At 48.4% G+C, this 19,368-nt stretch overlaps 1 protein-coding gene across 1 annotated transcript; it reads right to left on the bottom strand.

Moving 5' to 3' along the window:
* Nucleotides 1–596: 596 nt before the first annotated feature.
* Sash3 (SAM and SH3 domain containing 3) lies at nt 597–15,648 on the bottom strand. Its single transcript, XM_059250871.1, has 8 exons — nt 15,437–15,648; nt 7,843–7,938; nt 7,321–7,467; nt 4,531–4,672; nt 3,218–3,366; nt 2,862–3,071; nt 2,556–2,706; nt 597–2,044 (listed from the first exon to the last, which is right to left on the bottom strand). The coding sequence occupies exons 1-8, from the start codon at nt 15,491–15,493 to the stop codon at nt 1,851–1,853; spliced, it is 1,146 nt and encodes a 381-aa protein (XP_059106854.1). The 5' UTR covers nt 15,494–15,648; the 3' UTR covers nt 597–1,850.
* Between the last annotated feature and the right edge of the window lie 3,720 nt (nt 15,649–19,368).

The raw sequence follows: 19,368 nt of genomic DNA, 5'->3' as shown, positions 1-19,368 counted from the left end.
AGCTTTCTGATACCCAGAGTCACTAGGAGCAGTATGGTAGAACAGTCTGGAAGCCCCCATGCTTAGTCTGGTAGCATATCTCACTCTAATTGGCCCTCCCTAGTTCAGGTAATGCTGCACAAAGGAAGTTCAGGGGTCTCCATCACCATGTCACTTCCCAGGAGATCATGACACTTTAGCGTGTCCGGGATGAGGTCCAGGGGGAGGGCTTCAGAAGAAAAGCTCTGCAAATTCCAGCTGTCCTACTTTTGTACCCTGTAAAGCTCCCCAGTGTAGAGCTTTAAAAGGCTTTTGTTTAAGGGATTACAGGAAAGGGAAGTAGCTCTTCCTTGACTAGCTCACAGAACCCAGCAAGGCCTGTGGATATGGGCACCTGAGCCCTGTTCTCAGTAGGGATGTTTGGAAGGAAGGATGGAACCAGCTGGAGCTTTAGATGTGGAGTTAGGTTAGCAGAGTCAAGGATTCTTGCATCCTCGGGAAGGGGAAAGATGGCTCTGAAAGGACAACACATGGATATTTTGCCAAGATCAGCTTTAAAGACCTTTCTGTCCCTCCCCCAACCCTCTCTCCATAGGAAAGAAAACAGGAGACTGTAATTAAGTTCTATTTCTATTTATTGCTACTAATTTCTTTCCCTGATAACCCCTATTTACAATAATTCAACCGCTTCATCGAAACTAGATTTTATGAAAGTTCCTCGTAGTAGATCAGAAGCATGGCCATTTACTAAACAGGTAGTCCCACCTGTGATGGGCACAGTTGACCCTGCATCAGGAAGAGCTGCTCTTGCTGCTGAAGTCAAGGAGGGCCAGTAACAGATGTGATGATCTCCCCACCCTTTGGAGCTAGGGTACTAAAAACCCTTTAGCAGAGCAATGTTGGGAATAGTGGAGCCTCCAATGTCAAGCGAAAGAAGCCCTTTTTTGTGAAGATCCACATAAATGACCAAATCTGGGCCCCAAAGAGGCAGGTGTGTCATTGGAAGCCAGGTGTAGCCATCTTCAACCAGCCTGTGGGAAATCTCATTTGAAGGGGCCAAGGAACCGGTGTGAACTCTTACATGAGATACGGGCATTGTTTTAAGCTGGAAGAAGGTGCCACTCAGTTTGAGTCACATGGGAAGGTATGACATGGATGAGAAGAAGGAACTAGTTCATTGGAAAGCCTGAGGCCCCTCCAGCCTCCTCAAGAAGCCCACTGGTGTCTTGGATGGTAGGCAACTGGAGAGTACATATTTAAAGGTGCAGAATGTCAGCGATGGGGTCCTCAAAACTGCCCATTTGAATCTCGACCAGGCTAGTTCAAGTCTCAGGGTGACTTAGTGGTCAGACCTCTAAAATGTTGAGAAGGATAGCAGGAATAGTATGTGTGGCTTCCTTCAAACCTCATTTAAGGAATTCTAGATTCACCTATATCCAGCTGAGGTCCTTTGAAACAGACAGCTTCCCCAGGGCTATGAGACTGGTTTGAAACAGTGGTTTGCTGTTCTTCTAGCAGTGTGGCAGTGGTGTGAGAGTAAGAAGGTTTGGGGCGTCTTGGTCGTGGGGCATGGTCCCTTGATACCCCACTTGCATGGCCATAATGGGAGAATGGGAGGTGCCAGAAGGGCCCATACTGTCAGTCACTGGTGGAGGGAGAGGGTCCAGAAGGTGAGATATGCCTTTGGGCAGTCCCTTATCCACTCTATTTGAGCCTGTAGCACCCTGGCAGGGCCTTCAGCCATAAGCCTCCCTGGTGAAGCAGGGCCAGATTCTGTACCAGTCCTCTGATCCTGAGCCATTGTGGGAGGCCACACCCATCCCTGCAGTCTCTGCAGCTAGGGCTCAGCCTTGGCCTTTGCCATCTTCATTTCAAGGTGCCCCCGCCAGGGAGAGACCCTGCAGCTGCTCCTCTGTGCCTGCCAGCTCTGATTCATCACGCCCACTCTCTGAACCCTCAAAGCAGCCAGAGTCCCGTGGGATGTCCACCTTGGGTTCTGACACTGTATGCAGCACAGGCTCCTGGCTGCTCTCCGCACCCTCTTCGGCCTCTTCACTGCCGGCTGCTAGGAATGAAGACAAAAATGGAGGGACTGGGTCCTAAGCTGGTTGCGGGTGGAGGTAGGAGTGAGATAGCAGGGTGTTTTGAGAAGCCTTTGGGGCCTGGTCATGGGCTGGGACCCCTGGGCAGTCTCCTGTAGGCAGTCAGCTCTGCTTTTCTTCTCCCCAGTTCCAGCATAGAAAGTGGGAGCTGTTCCGAGGCCCAGGAGCTCACATATCCCCAGCACTGAGCTGGAGCCAGGCAATCTGGACTTGGACTCTGGGGCAATCGCTTCATGCAAATCCCTTGTCTTCTCTGGCTTTAATCTCCCCTCTGATTCAAAGGGGGTTGGGCCTGACTACCCCTATAACTTGCTACCCCCCACCCCCAACAAATTTTCCTGGAAACCCCAATTCAAGTGTGGAAAAGTGAAGTGCCTTCCTACTGCAAAGGGGGGTCTGGGGCAGAGCATGGTCAGAGTACAGGGTCTCCAATGCCAGCAAGTACCTATGCCCACCCCCACCAAAGCGACTCACTGTCATAGTCCAGCAGCAGCTCTGCAGCCGTGAGCAGCTTGGCCCGGTGCTGTGGGTCCGTGATGTTCAGCTCATTGAGGTGTGTTTCCCTCAGCTCTTTGAAGTCTTCCAGTGTCTGGTAGCCATTGAGCAGCAGGGTGGATGTGTGCTCCTGGGGGGCAGAGACAGGCCATCAGCAGTCTCCTTTATGAGTCACCTTTGTCTGGAACCTTTCCCTTACACATAGCAGCTGTCCCCTTCACCCCCATCCCAGTGGCAAGCATGCCTCCTTTACTCCCAGACACGAATGCAAGTCCAAACTCAAACCTCCAGGCCAATGCGTTCCAGCAGTTCATGCAGAGTCTTGGGCTTGGGCCTCTTGCCTTTGCTCTGTCGGCGGCTGGGGCGCACAGGCCCCACAGCCTCCTCGGGTAGCACGTCCACATAGATGAATTTGAAAGAGCCCAGCTTGCCGTTGAGAAGGCCCAGCCATGTGCCCACAGGTGGCTTTTCTATGATCTGGATCACATCTCCTTTCTGGGGGGGGGGGAGAGAGCAGAAGAGAGCAGGGGGAGCAAACACTTGGCTTCTGCTGATACTTGTCATACATTGGCTCTGTTTTGTTTTCTTTCTTTGTGGCTGAAGCCTGCCAGGCTCTGGAGGGACCCAGATGCCCACTTTACCTGCAGTTTCAGGGAGTCATGGTCATAAGGGCTGGGAGTGAAGTCAGTGTGGACTCGAGCACGCCCACAGAAAGGCCCTGTGTACTGGGGAGCAGGTGAGTCCTCCATGAAGCTTCCAGAGCCTGGGCCAGGGCTACAGAGTTCACTGCCTGCAGGAGATGGGCAGAGAGGAAGCATGTCTTTGTCCCAAGGCAGCTGGGTTAAGCAGTGCCTAGTAGGGGTACTACAGGGAGCTCCCAAGGAAACACCCTGGTGACAGAAGCTCGCTCTCACAGCAAGTACAGAAGTGGTTCATCCCCTTAGCCACTCTGGTGAAGCATAGCTTTTTACCTCCAGGGCTTCAGACAATGAAGAGTTGGTGCCTAGAGAGCTGGCTGGCTCATAGAGACTAAAGAATGGGCAAATCCAGACCACCTCTGGGGCCCAGTAGGGCCAACACCTTACTGAATAGGTGAGGAATTGGAGGCCAGGTAGGGCAAATGACCCCCCCCACACACACACACACACAAGGCCTCTTACATATACTTGGTGCCACTGGGTCTACCACACTCCAGGGCTCCTTACAGGTCTCCTTATTCCCACTATAGTGTTCCTTCCATACAGGAAGTCATATCTTGCAGGATCCTTTAACTTTCTCTATTTTATAAGACTTGACGTTTAGTAACAAGGCCTTATGAAAATGAAAGTGCACTCTTTCTACTTGAGAGGGGCAGGGTGATGGGCATTTTAAGTGGATTCCAGTGGGAGGCAGAGAGAGGGTGATCAAAGTAGGGTGAGCCTGAGGGACTTCTTCAGGCAAGGCACCTCCTGTCTAACCCCTGAACTTCTAAAAGATGCTCAATGGTGCCATAAGCTCAGTAAACAAAGATCTGAGGTCCAAGAGGCTAACTCTTCAGAACTGGAAACTCTATCTCTGGACTTCAAGGTGGGATGTTTCAGATACTCAAGGGCTGCGGCCTGTAGGTCCCCTTGGACAGCTAAGGACGGGCTGGTCTTTGAGGACAATGAGTTTCTTCCTCTGCCTGTGGGCCTTTCCCGGCCTGAAATAGCAAGTGGAAGCCCCTGCAAAGCAGATCTGAGTTCAATACTGGGTCACTTGGCAAGTCACTTCCTTAAGCCTCAGTTTCCACATCAACAAAGTGGGGATAACAGTACAGGTCCTATCAGGTTGTGAGGAAGATTCAGTGTGAAGTGGGCTGAGGAGATTGCAGTAAGTAGAAGACAAACCCTCGTTTCTCTTCCAACCTTTCCCAGAGAAGCCCCTGGCACTGCCCTGGTCTAGTTCTCTCCAGATGTCCCCTCACTTCCCTCACCTGTCGATGTCTGGCGGCTGAGGGCTGGCAGTTCACGCTCCTCCTGCTCAGAAAAGGCTAGGGCCATCTTCTCAGGACCGGGGCTGTCCAGGCTGCAGTCTGGAGATGTTGGGGAGGCTGAGCCCTCCTCCAGCGTGTCTCCCTACAGAAAGAGCATTGGAAGCTCTGAGAAGCCTTGCTGTGGTAATACAGGCCAGTCCCCAGTGTAGTGAAACTAGGCATAGGCTTCGTTCAGATGACAGTTTTATTACCTACGGGCTCAGTGACCACATCCTGAACCTTAGTTTCCTCTTTTATAAAAATGAGGATGGCAGGCCCAGTTCTCTTATGTCACAGAAAGAGGCATAGAGTGGACATATTTTGTCAGCTTCCGGTGTTGATGGATATGAAGAAGAGGCCAGAGCGACTAAACTTGGACTTGGGGCTGTTGCCATGACCCAGTAAGGCAGACAATTTTGTCTGAGAACAATTGTCCACACTCTTGTGTGCCAGGCTGGCCTGCCGTTTCATTTAATCCTCACAGTAACACTTGAAGTTAAGTGGTATGGTTGGCCTGAGTTTTAAAATAGATAACTTTGCCAAGGCTTGTGAGAAACGACAACCACGTTGCCTGGTTCCAGAGCTCCTTCCACATCATCTCAGTGCATCTGAGCATGGTGTTGTTTAGCAACTGGTTCTCTTTGAATAAAGGACTGGATGATTTGCCAATTCCTATTTTGTGAATGTTCCCCATCAATGGTCAACATCTGGGTATCATTGCATGTCCCTGGATGAGTTGTCAGAAGAGATATCTAGGTTATTTCCATTATGTAGATACTATACACACACATCAGCAACATGTATAAGAATAACAGGTTGTGTTGGCAGTAGGAGATGATGAATTTTGAAGATTTTTTTTTTTTTAGCATCACCTTTGTCCTGGCTAGTGTTATGTCAACTTGACACATGCTAAAATCATCTGAGAGAGGGAGCCTCAATTGGGAAAATGCCTCCAATATAATTGGACTTAGGGTATTTTCTTAACCAGTGATTGATGGGGGAGGACCCATTGTGGGTGGTGCTATTCCCAAGCTGGTGGTTCTGGGTTCTTTAAGAAAGCAGGCAAAGCAAGCCAGTAAGCAGTGCCCGTCCATGGCCTCTGCATCAGCTCCTGCCTCCTGTTTAAGTTCCGGTCCTGACTTCCTTGAATGAGTGTAGAAGTATAAGCCAAATAAACCCTTTCTTCCTCAGCTTGCTTTGGTCATAGTGTTTTATTACAGCAATAGTAACCCTAATTAGGACAACCTTTGCTTTTAATAGGACATATTTGATTTAAAGTTCTCTCTCTCATGAGTGTGTGTGTGTGTTTGGTAGTGTGGTAGTGTTGGTGATCAAACCCAGGGCTTTGCACATGCTAGGCAAGTACTTTACCACTGATTTCTGTAAGTCTATAGAAGTTGATTTGTAATAAGAATTCTATTTAACAACTGGCTTACAGAATTCATGACAGTTAACCAACTGCCCATACAAGCTAGTTGAGCTGGCTCCAGTATTCAAGATGCCTCCTGGAAGAGCCACACACACAAGCAGCCCACTGAGTGCTCTAAGCTTTGCCTGCCCCCATGGCTCTCTGTATCCCCCTCCTCCTGGGGCTGAAGCTAGCAACCTCCATTTTCTCTACAGTCTTTGAGTTAATGAAGGTTCAACCAGCCGGGCGGTGGTGCGCACGCCTTTAATCCCAGCACTTGGGAAACAGAGCCAGGTGGATCTCTGTGAGTTCGAGGCCAGCCTGGTCTACAGAGTGAGATCCAGGACAGGCACCAAAACAACACAGAGAAACCCTGTCAGGTTCAACCAATCTATGTCTTTCTTTTTTACAGATCTATTTTACTTTTTAAATTATGTGTATATGTATGGGTAGGATGACATGGGGGGCAGTATATGCATGCCAACGCAAGTGCCTTCAGAATCCAGAAGAGGGCATTAGATACCTTGGAGCTGGAATTACAGGTAGTTTTAAGTCACCTAACATGGCTGCTGGGAACCAACCTTTTGTTCTCTGGAAGAGCAGTACACACTCTTAACCGCTGAGCCATCTCGTTAGCCCCGCAGTCTATTTGACTTTCTGATGGTTACAAAAGTGACACCATTCAGGGGGAGGCACACTTTCAATCTTGAGTTTGGATCTTTGCCCAGGCTGGCACTATGTAGTGTGATCCTCTCTGGTGATGCTGGGTAGCAACAGCAAGTCACAGCTCTCCATCAGCGACAGAGCTGTGAGGGGAAGGGCGCACGGGACACTCTACCTAGTGTGCTATGTTGCTAAGGTTAGTAGTGTTCAGTAGGTTGGGTGTGCATTCTTGACTCATGGTGTTTTGAACTTAGGGCTTATCAGGATGGAACCTCATGGTAAATAGAGGTGCATCTGTATTTTTCTCTCTATTTTCCTGGAATCAGGCCTTTTTAAAACCAGTCTCAAGGGCTTCTTCCAATCAGAGCTTTGGGCTGGATACATACAGCTCAGGAGAGTTCATCTTCCTTTCAGCTGCCCTCACTCTATGCCTGTCTTTACAGAGAGCTTCTGTTGCCCAGACTTTCATCTTTCCTCAACCTCAGTCCTTTCCTAGCCAGCCCCCTGCTGCCCGTGGCTGGTGGCAAATCCTTCCCCCCCCCCACCTCCATGTGAACCTCCTGTTTGCACTGAGCAGCACATGCACATCTGAGTCACAACTATCCAGGTGATCATGCTCCCTCCCCTGCCAGAATGGCCTCCTTGGCCCTCCTTGGCCTCACCCCACCCTTGGACCTCACCATCTCCTCTGACAGGGCCTTCACCATCATCTTGCCCATCTTCCTGTTCATGGTTCGGGAAATGACTGCCCTCCACTTCTTTCCCAACTTTTTGCCACTCTTCCCAGAGTCCTCTTGGGTAAGAACACCTGAGTCATCTTCTGGAATCTGTGACAACAAAAGAAGAGATTGAGGGACCATGCTAACACTGGCTTGGATCCAGGTCTTGGTATACAAAGAAGTCTTCAGGATCCTGAAGTGGGTGGAAGTGGTAGGATCGAGAGCAACCCCCGCCACCAATTCCCTTTCTCATCAGGCCCAATCCTGTTCTCAGACTTATTCATTTGTGATGAATTCATTTGCTTTTTAATGTGTAATTAATACAAGTAGAACATTTGGGCCCAGAAATTTGGTGCCTAGGAGAAGTGGCCCTTCTGTGTTAAGGAAGCTTTGTCCCAGAGACACTAATAACTCCTGTTTCCCGGCCACCATTCCACCTCCACTTCCTCTACTCAATATACTCCAAGAATCTCTGAAACTCACATTATCATCCAGGTTAAATTCCTTCTCGCTCACCACAGGGGAGCTGGGCTTGGATTTGGCGAAATCCTTGAAGCTGCTGGAGCGCTGAAGTGAAAGCTGGAAGAAGCAGAAATGATGTAATCATTGGTGCTAAAATGGCTGCCCAAGGGTGGATCTCTTCTCCCTTGTGGGCACATACGCCCACATCAGGGCTGGGCAGAACAACGGAAACCCTGAGGTGAAGGGACAAGATGAATTGTTCTTCCTTCTATCCCTGGCCACACAACAAAGGACTTCTGGCCTCAGGTGCCTCATACCTCAGTGCAGCTCCCAGGCTAGACTCCAATTCCCACCAGCACCCAAAGTTTGGTCTCAGAACTCTGGCATAAAAGAGTCAATGGATCAGAGTCAGTGTACACTTCAGTACATATGAAAATGTCATAAGTGAACTGGGAGGCAATCCCTCACAGAAGCATTTCTCTGGCCTCCACACTCTGGTGTGCACTGAGTCAGGTTGCTATCACAGCAACAGGGACAAATATCCAGGCCAATAGCCTGATGAACTCATGTCCTGGGAACAGAAAGACAATCCCAGCAGATGCACAACTGGCATGACACTTTCTAGGAAAACCACAGCAGAGGCTTACGTGTAGAAGGTGCCTATAGATTTGGCTCATAAACGATTGGAACCAATTCAGTTCAAGAAAGCCACCATTTTCTCTTGATTCATCTCAGAGTTTAACCTTGGCCACTGATGTGAGAAGCTGGCAACCGCTGACTTTTGCCAGTGTTTAGACTTTCAGGCATGGCCTATTGTTTGTGTTGATGAGACTATCTTCAGGTGATCTTAACTCTATACACGTGTACATGCTGAGATATCAGCCTGAAAACAGGACGAGACAGGTGATGGGGGTAGCTATAGACACAAAGAGTTGAGACTAAGCCTGTGTCGCGATAAACACAAGACCAGAAGACACACACAGGAACCAGGGTTCACAGATGGCCAGACAGATAGAGTGGGGATAGACTTCAGACACCCAAGATAAGGGCTTGAGGAACCAGAGCTCCAAACCCCCACTAAAGCTGAAGGTTTCACATCCTTCTTCCTACTAAATGGGGGTGTGTCTAGTGACAACCCCCCCCCTCAGAGCAGGGGCAAGAGCACTTGCCCCTCAAGTGCAATCTGTCCTAACTCCTAGAGACTGCAGTGTAGCTGTCTGGTACGTTTTCTGGGTCTTGACCAAAGCTGAATCAGCAACTACGTTTCAGGGTCATGTATTCCTAAAGGTACTTGACCAGAAACTAGGTCAGCAGTCAGGCCAAGCAGAAACCAACTTCATCCGGGGCCACATAGGTAGGTGGGTGCCTGGAGCCTCAGTTGGTAAGTTTCCCTTGTGATACCTTAGAGACCTGGAAAGGGGGGCTGTGAATGGCTATTCAGAGAGGAATATCTGACCATGGGGTGATTTCCATGATTCCCATACATCTCCTCCATCCTCCATCCTTAGCACCACCTCCCACTATTCTTTTCTTTCTCTCTTTCTTTCTTTCTTTCTTTCTTTCTTTCTTTCTTTCTTTCTTTCTTTCTTTCTTTCTTTCTTTCTTTCTTCCTTTCTTTTCCCTCCCTCTACTTTGCATCTATTTCCTTTTCTTGTATGGTAGGATGTAGCTGCCTGGATAACTTCCCCCTATTATTGCATGGAAAAGAGGGAACAGGGAGAGGGTGGGCACCAGGCTGGCTTGGGCCCAAGGAGAGCAGGCTGGCTTGCTATTTATAGGCCAATGCGGCCTATTGTGGCCTTCCCTCCATAACTGCTTAACCTAGCCTCCAGAGCAGGAGGCTGAGAGTCGCCCCTGAAGCCCCAGGGACTGGTGAGGCTGGAAAGCAAGCCAGAGGGCAGATGTGAGGTGGGAAAAGTAGGCTTTGTTAGGGAAGAGCAAGCTCATTGCTGGCTGTTCTTTCTCCAGACCTTTTCTGGTCATTAGTTTGCAGGCTGGGAAACTTGGAGGAGAGGCCTTTGACTCACAGGCTCCTGCGATGGCCCCTCTGTCTTGACTTGAGCCCAAGGCAGGAGATAACCCAAAAGGGCCATGAAGATAATTCTGGGGCTTGGGCCCACCCAGCTGGCCACTCCTTAGTCCAGACAAATCAACAGGAGCGGCACATGTTCTTCAGGTGATCAGCGGCAAGAGTCAGCTAAGGGGGTCTTTTACCAGACCTTCCTCCATCCTCCGGGGCAGCTGCAAATACCCTAGCTGACTTTTGCTTGCCCTGGGATAACCTAGCCCAAAGGTGAGTTGCAATCCATGAGCTCATTTTTTTTTATTATCTGTCTTCCCTTTGGGGTGAAGCCTGGCTGGAAGCTGTGCAGACAAGGAGGAAGTCCCATGTACTGGTGGCCTCTTTTTCAAGTCTAAGGAGAGCATGTGGGCCTCTTGGAAACAGCTACACTTTGGGCATTGGGCGTTGCTAAGTTCAACTCTGGTATGACTCTGGTATGTGTGGCCTCAGATGACTTACTTAACCTTTCAAACCTCAGTTTCTTCTTTTCTGCCACTGACCAGCTGTGTAAGTTACTATTTTCTCTGTGCTGTTGTTTCCTCATTAGTAAAATGAAGACAAAACCCTCTATTGCACTGAGCCGTTGTCGAGATGAACCGAGTACCCGTCCAGCACTGGGAACATCACCAGCCACATCTGGCCCTTCTGGAAGGCTGCTTTATGTTTAGCTTTTTGTATGACCCATCTGCAAACTTTTTGTTTGTTTGTTTTTTCGAGACAGGGTTTCTCTGTGTAGCCCTGGCTGTCCTGGAACTCTATTTGTAGACCAGGCTGGCCTTGAACTCACAGAGATCCACCTGTCTCTACCTCCTGAGTGCTGGGATCAAAGGTGTGCGCCACAACACCAGGCCTTACCTGCAAACTCTTAACCTGGACATTTCCCCACCTTAAACACTCTATACTTTTAGCAACTGCCAGAAAGAAATCTCCTTTAGATTTTAGTTTACTTGGAGACAACACAAATGTCCATCAACTGTAGAGTGGATTAACTGTGTCAGAGTCATACAAGAGGACAGTAACCAGCAATGCAACCATCTCAGCAATATTTATTCCAAAAATTTGAATAAATCTCACCAACACACAGTTGATGAAAACTGGTCAGCTTCCCCCAAAAGTATGACACATAATTCTTCCCACACAAAGTTCACAGAGTGGAGGAACTCATTTATGCTGTTGGAAGTCAGGAAAGTTACTCTTGGGGAAGGGATTATGTGGTGACAGATAGGGTTGTGAGAGAAACTTCTGGAATTTCAGAAATGGTTTATTTCTTGAGCTGAGTGCTGCCTCCCTGGGGATATCCACTTTATGGAAACTCACCATATGGATATCATACTCAGAAAAAAGTGGTTTCTACTCAAGTTTCTAAGGCAGCACCCCTACAGAAATTTTTCTCTGATCATCCCTCATAGCTTCACCCTACCACAGGTGGCTCACCTTCCCTACATATCCCCTGAATTGCCCTCTAAGCTACTTCAGTGATCTAGGCCCTAGCCTCTGTGTGTATGTGAAACCATGAAAGAAACCGCCCATATGCCCAATAGCCTTCCAGGTTCTTCACATGTGATAGCCTACTCCAGCATCACCAACTCCATATTACATCCCCACCTCTCAGTGAAGGAAATGGAGATGGAAAGAAATGAAGTGTTCTAGGCAGAGTCCCATGACTTATCGTGGAGACACAAGAGCAGGGCACTCCTAAAGCTAGGTCTGGGACTTGACACTGGAAGGCCATGTGCGTTACTGCGCTGGTCCCACCTCCCAGCTAGCGCAGTCACTCCCACACCAAGATGGAGATGGACTGAGTACAGGGCTGACTACGGGTACTGTTCGCCTGGAGCCACCAGGAGAGCACGTGGGAGCAGTTGTGGAGGGATGGCTCAGGCTTTGGGGGGAATGCACATTTAAATGGACTCAGGCAAGCGATGGGATAGTCCTCTACATTGAGCTAGGAAGCATTTGAACGAGAGTGAGAAAGGAGGGGTGGGTATGTTCATAGCTGTTCTGGGAGGCAAAGCAGAAAAAGCCATGGAAGGTCCTTGCTAGCCATGTCCCTGTGGACAATGGGGAGCCACAAGTTGAATATCATTTATCTGAAATGCTTAGGACCAAAAGTGTTCCACATGTCAGATTTTGGTTTTTGAGATAGTACCTCGTGTAGCCCAGGCTGGCCTCTAATTTGCTATGTAGCAGAGGATGACTAATATTCACTAAGATTACATCTGTGGCTACCATATTCAGTTTCTGTGGTGCTGAGGACTGAGCTGAGAGCTTTATGAATACTAGATAAGCACTCTAGTGACTGAGCTACATAATTAACCCTTCCAATATAAAAAAATTAATATTCGCATATATGAGATATTTTGTCAATGAGACATCTAAACATGAATTTCATGTATATTTCATATATATATATATATATATATATATATATATATATAGAGAGAGAGAGAGAGAGAGAGAGAGAGAGAGAGAGAGAGAGTTTGAAGGTAATTTTTTTTCTCCTGGAGCTGAGGACCAAACCCAGGGCCTTGAGCTTGCTAGGCAAGCACTCTACCACTGAGCTAAATCCCCAACCCCCAGGTAACTTTATATAACACTTTTGATGTGCCTGTGTTTTGACTGTGACCTGTCACATAAGATCAGGTGTGGAATTGTCTACTTGTAGCATCATGTTGACTTTCAAAATCCTTCAGATTTTGGAGCATTTCAGATTTTCATAATAAGGATGCTCAACCTGTAGTGAAACAACGAAGCATGTGTTCCTGGGGTGCCATTCTAGAAGTGTGACATGGGGAACAATGCTCTGGTACTGGGGAAGAGATGAGAAGAAAGACTGGAAGGAGGCAACAGCCCCGCACTTGAACATGAGCCTCGCTCGGTTCCTTTCCATTTCCCCTGGAGGGAGGCTAGGCTTCATTAGAGAAGGGCTGTCTTTAGGGGAGACAAGTCCAGAACAAATCCCTCTCCATATCTTAGACCTCGGCCCTACCGGTACACTGAATCTTGTGCTTGTTACTCTCTCCTAGTGCTTCTGAGATCAGTATGAGGACAAGGGGGTGCAGAGAGGAGGTAAGATTCTGAAATTAAGCATCTTGGCTTGGATCCCTGCAACTTACTAGCTGCGATAGTTCCAGCAAGCTTCACCAGTCTGGGCCTCTAGTGTGAAATCAGTATAACAGCAACACCTGTCCCTACTCTTGGAGGGGGCAGTGAAAAGTCGGCAAGCTAAGCCGTGACCAGAGTGCAGAGCACAGCACATGGCCCCTGATGAGCCTTCCCTCGGTGGTGGCTCTCCATAGGTCTTGTTTCCTGTACTTCAAGGATGGAACCGTGGTTTATTCTTTCCAATGTGTTCCCTGTCTTGGCTCATGCCAAAGCAAGCGCCTCCTTGTAGGCAGGAGCACACACGTGACAGAGTGCTTTCGCAACTATTATTCCAGTGATCCCTACCTCTAGATCAGACTTCACCTTTTCTTTCAGAGGTGAAGAAACTGAAGCCCACCAGAAGTCAATGAACTGTCCAGGGTCCTAAGGCAGAACACAGCAGGATTCCAACTCCACTTCCTTGCCCCCCCCCCCCCCCCGCGCCCCAGCACATTCTCACTGGCAGAAGGAGGAGATGGGACAAGTGAGAGAAGCTTTCTTTGTCTTTGTTCATTCCCTTCTACCATATCACCTCAGTTTCCAAAGGGAAGGAACTTGACTTCATTCATCTGACAATCAAAGGCGGAGTTGGCTGGCTGTTGGCCTTGGGAAGATGCCACGTCTTCAGGAGTTTAGTTGTGCCAAGGGCATTTTTATAGTATGGGGCTTGGGAGTATAGAGGCAAGCTCATCTTGGCTCCTGGAGGCTGATGTAGGCTCTGACAGGGGTATGGTGCAGTTTGCATGGACTACTCTTCCCTAAGGGATGTGGACTGAAGACTTTTCTAGAAGAGGCCTGGAGGAATTCCCAGAGGCCCATCTGCCAAACATAGAATCTGGGTAATTGGAGCCAAGAGAGAGGAAAGGGATTTCTCACTCTGTGGGCCTCAGAGCACCTCTGCCTGAGGTAGCATAGGGTCCTAGTGTCACAGTGTGAACCTTTCTCAGACTTTCCTCCAGCTTGATTCTCCTGTGGTTTGGGGCCTACCCATGTCTACACAGCAGTCTCTGTTTCTCTCATGAGCTAGAGAGCAAGGGGAAGTAGCTTGGCTCTGAGGGGGGGCAGCCAATGGCAGGCCTTTGGGGCCTAGTTTAGGCGGGGAGGGGGGGCGGAGGGGGGACAGGGCCCTGGGTGAAGACTCACAAACCTCCCCCTCCTCCCCCTCCCAGCACTGCAGCCTTTGAGAAGCAGCTGAGGTGGGGACAATGCAGTCAAAAGTGGCAAACCCCCCCCCCCCCGACCCTCAGAGATGGGACAGGATGCACACCCCAGTGCTCCGAGCCTGTTTCTCAGCTGTCACCCTCTGTCTGGGAACTGACAAGGGGGCTCCCCCATAGTGTACCTGAGTTGAATCCCAGGGGAAACTTGTAGGGCACAGTGAGTCCTGGGGGGCCTGACTATGGCTTGGGCGCTTGGATCTAGTCAGGCCAGCTTTGGGATGTTTCTGTGCTCTCAGTAGACATGCAGGCCAGACAGGCTGATTGCCTGGGAGAATCCTACCACAAAATGAGCTCTGTACATACAATCAGAGAGATCTGGATATAACAGAGTCCTCAAGCCTCTTTCCACCTAGCTGCTGTCTCAGGAAGATGAACACCTCAGCCATCCCTGACAGCTACCTTCCTTCCTGGCCTTTGAAATCTCCCTCCCCCGACAAAATTTTCCTCCTCAGCTCTCACACCTACTCACCATGTCATTAAGCTTCATTTCTCAATTTTCATACGTTCTCCCTGCCCAGAAAGAACTTGTATAACCCTCCCGAATTCCACTGTGTTTTGGTGGGCCCTTCTCCCGAGTCGGAAAAGAACTCGTATAACCCTCCCGAATTCCACTGTGTTTTGGTGGGCCCTTCTCCCGAGTCGGAAAAGCACCTATTGCCTCATCCCCAGTGGCCTGGGGAGCTGTAGTAGATATGAGCCCAGTGGGCAGGGGCTTGGCTCCTGACAAAAAGTAGGGAGCCCGGGCCACCTTGGTTGGGTAGGCCAGCGGGGCCCTCTAAATAAGATGGTTCCCAAGAGGACACACTTGAACAGAAGTGATACAGAACCAGGCTAGGGGAGACAGAATTAAGTTCGCTCTTGGGATTCCGCTTGAGCTCTGTATTTTGTAATTCTCAAACTGAAGTCTGTGGTTCTAGCCCTTAAATTCTTTAGTCTCACTGTTGTAGGTTTGCACTTCTAAAAGTTCAACTCATAGCTCTATACGGCAGAGTTTAAGAAGCGTCTTCCGTACGTTTCCTACTCTGGTGACCGTTGAAGCCATGCCTTTTTCTTGCGGGGAGAATGGCCCTCACCTACAAGCTCAACACACAGTCTTGGTTCAACTTCCCCCTACCAAGAGTCCAGGAGGGGATTGGTGGAGAGTGTGGAGGAGGACAGGAAGGAGTGAGCGCTCAAAAATGCTCCTCACCTTTTTCTTCTGAGTGGGCTCCTTGTCACTGGCGTTGGAGGGTTTGCGACGCAACATGGTCCTCTACTGTGACGACACTCCTGCTCTGTTCTCCAAGGTGCTGAGCTACAAAGACGTCTTGCTCAGCCTCACCAGCAGCAATCAGGGAGCACGACATAGACTGAGCCTCCGGCTGCCACTGTTAGTGCTGCAGTGGCAGCTTGGGGGTGAGGGCCATGGACACCCAGCAGCAGTAGCAGCAGCATACAGGAAACCTTGCCACGTGACCTACTCTTACAGCAATCATGGCCCCTGCTGGCCTCTAGGGAGGAAGGAAGTCCCAGCTTCGGTCTCCAGAGATTCTGATGCAGACAGATCTTGAGTTGAACAATCAGAGAAAAGCCCCAATCCGGTTGTCTCACGCCATTCACCAGCAGTTCTTTACTCTCTGGCTTATTCAAGCTCTAGCCTCACTAATTAAACTTCAGAAATCAGACCGTGAACAATCTCTCTGCCTGTTGAGTAAATGAATGCCCTCAGTGAATTGGCAAATTCAAAGTCATTACTGCTATCGTAATTACCCTGATGGTCACCCCTATGACCACTATCTCTGTGGCCATCACTACCGCTACCATTACCAGATCGTCACTACTACAACCGTGACCTCTACAACCATCATCCTTCCTGCCATCCCCACTGCGATCAGCACACCTTAGCTGTGATCGATAAAGCTGTCCTCTTGTCAGATATTTACACTGCTTTTATCGTTCTTATAGTTGTCACCCTTACAAACACTGCATTCATGATGCTCTTGGCACCACAACCTTCAAAAACCCTGTATCCACAACTCCTACAGCTATCATCCCAGCAACAATCCACATTTCCATCAGCACACATATGGCTCTCATTCTAGATGAGGTGTGCCTACACTCAACACCCCTCAGCTGTCACACAAACTCTGATTACAAGAACAACTGAGAAACATTTGCAGGCAATGCCATGTCAACGGTAAGTGCCCCATTCAAAAGACGTTTATCAAATGCCTATTCACCACATCCATCTTGGAATTATGTGTGGCAGATGATGATGATGACAATCATGGTGATGATTTGCAGTGCTTAGGGGTCTAACCCATGACTTACGTATACATTTGTGTAAATACTTTCAATGACTCCTGTTTACTACAAAGCAACTGTTATACATCATATACATTTAGAAAATACAGATGAGGGCTGGAGAGATGGCTCAGAGGCTAAGAGCACTGACTGCTCTTCCAGAGGTCCTGAGTTCAATTCCTAGCAACCACATGGTGGCTCACAGCCATCTGTAATGAGATCTGGCACACTCTTCTGTATACATAATAAATAAGCAAATCTTAAAAAAAAAAAAGAAAAAAGAAAATACAGATGAACAATAAAAAGAAACTCCAGGCCCAGCAGTGGTGGCGCATGCCTTTAATCCCAGCACTCGGGAGGCAGAGCCAGGTGGATCTTTGTGAGTTCGGGGCCAGCCTGGTCTATGGAGCAAGATTCAGGACAGGCTCCAAAGCTACATAGAGAAACCCTGTCTCAAAAAACCGGAAAAAAAGTGTCCATAATGGGCTTCCACACTGTTTAGAGAAATGGCCTTCACTCTTTTCAGCATCTAGCACCTCTGTTTAAACTAAGTTTACTTCTTACAAAAATCATACTGTACAGGAGGCAGACCATTGGTTTGGGGAGATTTGGAGAGATGGGAGAGACAGATCACTGAGGACACAGAGAACTTTTTGGAGGTGATAAATATGTATGCTATTTTGATTGTAGTGATAATCTTATGAATGTACGTTAAAACTTTTCAAACTTTGTTTTGTTGAAGTTCAAGTATACCTCAGTAAAGCTATTTTTAAATTTTCAATGAAAAAAAAAACTACATTTCACAAACTGTTCATATTTGCTTTACATGTGGAATATATTTATATTTTCTCATGCACAGGGTCTTGCTTTGTATCCCAGGCTGGCTTGTAACTTGTGATCCTCATGTCTCAGCTTCCTGGGTGCTGGGATTATAGATGTGCACCACCATGACGGGCTGAAATAGTCTGGAACTATGTGATTATATGTGTGCATGAGTGTGCACATGTGCATAGTCAGGGTGCGTGCTTACCTGTGCATTCACATGTGGAGGCTAGACGTCAATGCTGGATGTCTTCTTCTATTGCTCTCTACCTTGTTTTTTGAGGAAAGGTCTCTCATTGAACCTGGAGCTCGTGGCTTTCATCTAGACTGGCTAGCTAGTGAACTTCAGGGATCCACAGGTCTCTACTTTCCCCATCCAGTGCTGGAGTTACAGATGTATGTCACTTTACCCAGCTTTTTATGTGGGTGCTGGGGCTCTGAACTCAAGTACAACAAGCAATTTCCTCAAAGAGCCATCCCCCCAGCCTGAATTACATGATTTTTTAAAATGGCTGCTTAGCATTTGGTTGTGTGTGCCCACAATAATTAATCTTGTCTTGGTTGGTTTTTAAAAAACACACAAATCCTTACTGAAAGTCCTTAAGGTAAAATTTACTCAGTCACATCTATAAGTTTATTATTAGGTTAAATGTCCAGAAAGTTTGGAATTACTAGGGTAAAAGATGTGCACTTTGTTTTCTTAATTCAAAGACAGATTTATTTATTTATTCTGAGACTAAAATAATTCTTCAAGGAAGGTAGAAGAGAACAAGGAAGAAGTAAACTCTTGAAGTGATGTGACACTAAATATTCATCTTCAATGAGGAGTCTTTCTTACCTGGTTCATGCCCTACCTTCGATTTTTATTCCCTAGCCTCATGGAACATCATAAAGAATTCTAATGATACACCTTTGAAAGGCTGTCGATTCTATGGAACTTGTGAAATCCCGAGCTGGCCTGCCCCAGCTCCCAAGATGTTCTCGTGACTTCCTCCCTGGGCCCTCAGGCCTTCAGATCACTCATCTGTGAGCTAAGGAAAGAAGGACAAAGTCCATCTCTCTCCAGATAAAACTGTATTTCCTCTGGCGCTAGTCCAGCCAAACTGTCAGGCTGACTCATGAAAAGATTCTGCGTTCCCCATTCCTTTTTTATCGGCTTGCTTTTTTTCAGTCTGAAAGTCCTTCCCTGGCTGCCTAGGGGCACCAAACGTTAACTGGTTAAGGCTTTGCAGTGTGTTTAGGAGCCTGAAAGCTAGGAAGGGGATAGTGTGATCCAAGACAGGAAGTCATTCTGTCCAGGTCTGGGCTAGGGAGTGCGGCTGATTTGTCCAGGAACACCTGAAGCTTACAAGGCCAGGCGCCTCGAAGGTGGGAACAACTCACAGAACCTTCTGGGCCTGTGCAGCGTCCCTGACCAGCGCTCAGGATGTGCCCACTTCCTGTTTGCCCAGCCCCAGCAACGAGCAGAGCTCACACACTAACCGCAGAACCTTCAAAGGCTGCCAGCAAACCCGGTGGGCGGGCGGGTGGGTGACGGGCTGCTGAGGCCTGGGAAAGGGGTGGGGGTGAAGTGGGAGGTGAGGTCATTTAGGACAGAATACAGAGAGGTGACAGACCCCTAAACAGGCGGAGCAAGTGTTCTCAGCACTTCCCCTTCTCTTCTTTCAGATTTGCATAAGACCCAGTCTGCCGCCTGTGTTCTGGGGGGTTCAGGGTCTCCCTCATGCAGACTTGCTTTCCTCCAGCCTTTCTTTCAGCAAATGACCCTGGCTAGAGTCCCAGTGGGTCAAGCTCCAGGAAGCTAATGGGTCCTAAATACTTGTTTAATAGGCTTCTGTGTCATATTTGCATTTTATAGGTTCCATTCCAGATACACAGAATCCTCAGCTAAAGTGGTGACCCAGGGCAAAATAGTTCAATGAACTAGGCCACCTTAAACTTGATAATGGGCTGACAGGCAGGACCCAGGAGCTTGCTGTGGCCACAGCCTTGTGCTAGGCACTTGGTGGAGGTACA

Source organism: Peromyscus eremicus, chromosome X (genome assembly GCF_949786415.1).
Source record: "Peromyscus eremicus chromosome X, PerEre_H2_v1, whole genome shotgun sequence".
In the NCBI taxonomy this organism is placed as follows: Eukaryota; Metazoa; Chordata; class Mammalia; order Rodentia; family Cricetidae; genus Peromyscus; species Peromyscus eremicus.
Note: the sequence above shows the minus strand (reverse complement) of the source record. Positions and strands in the feature narration are given on the sequence as shown.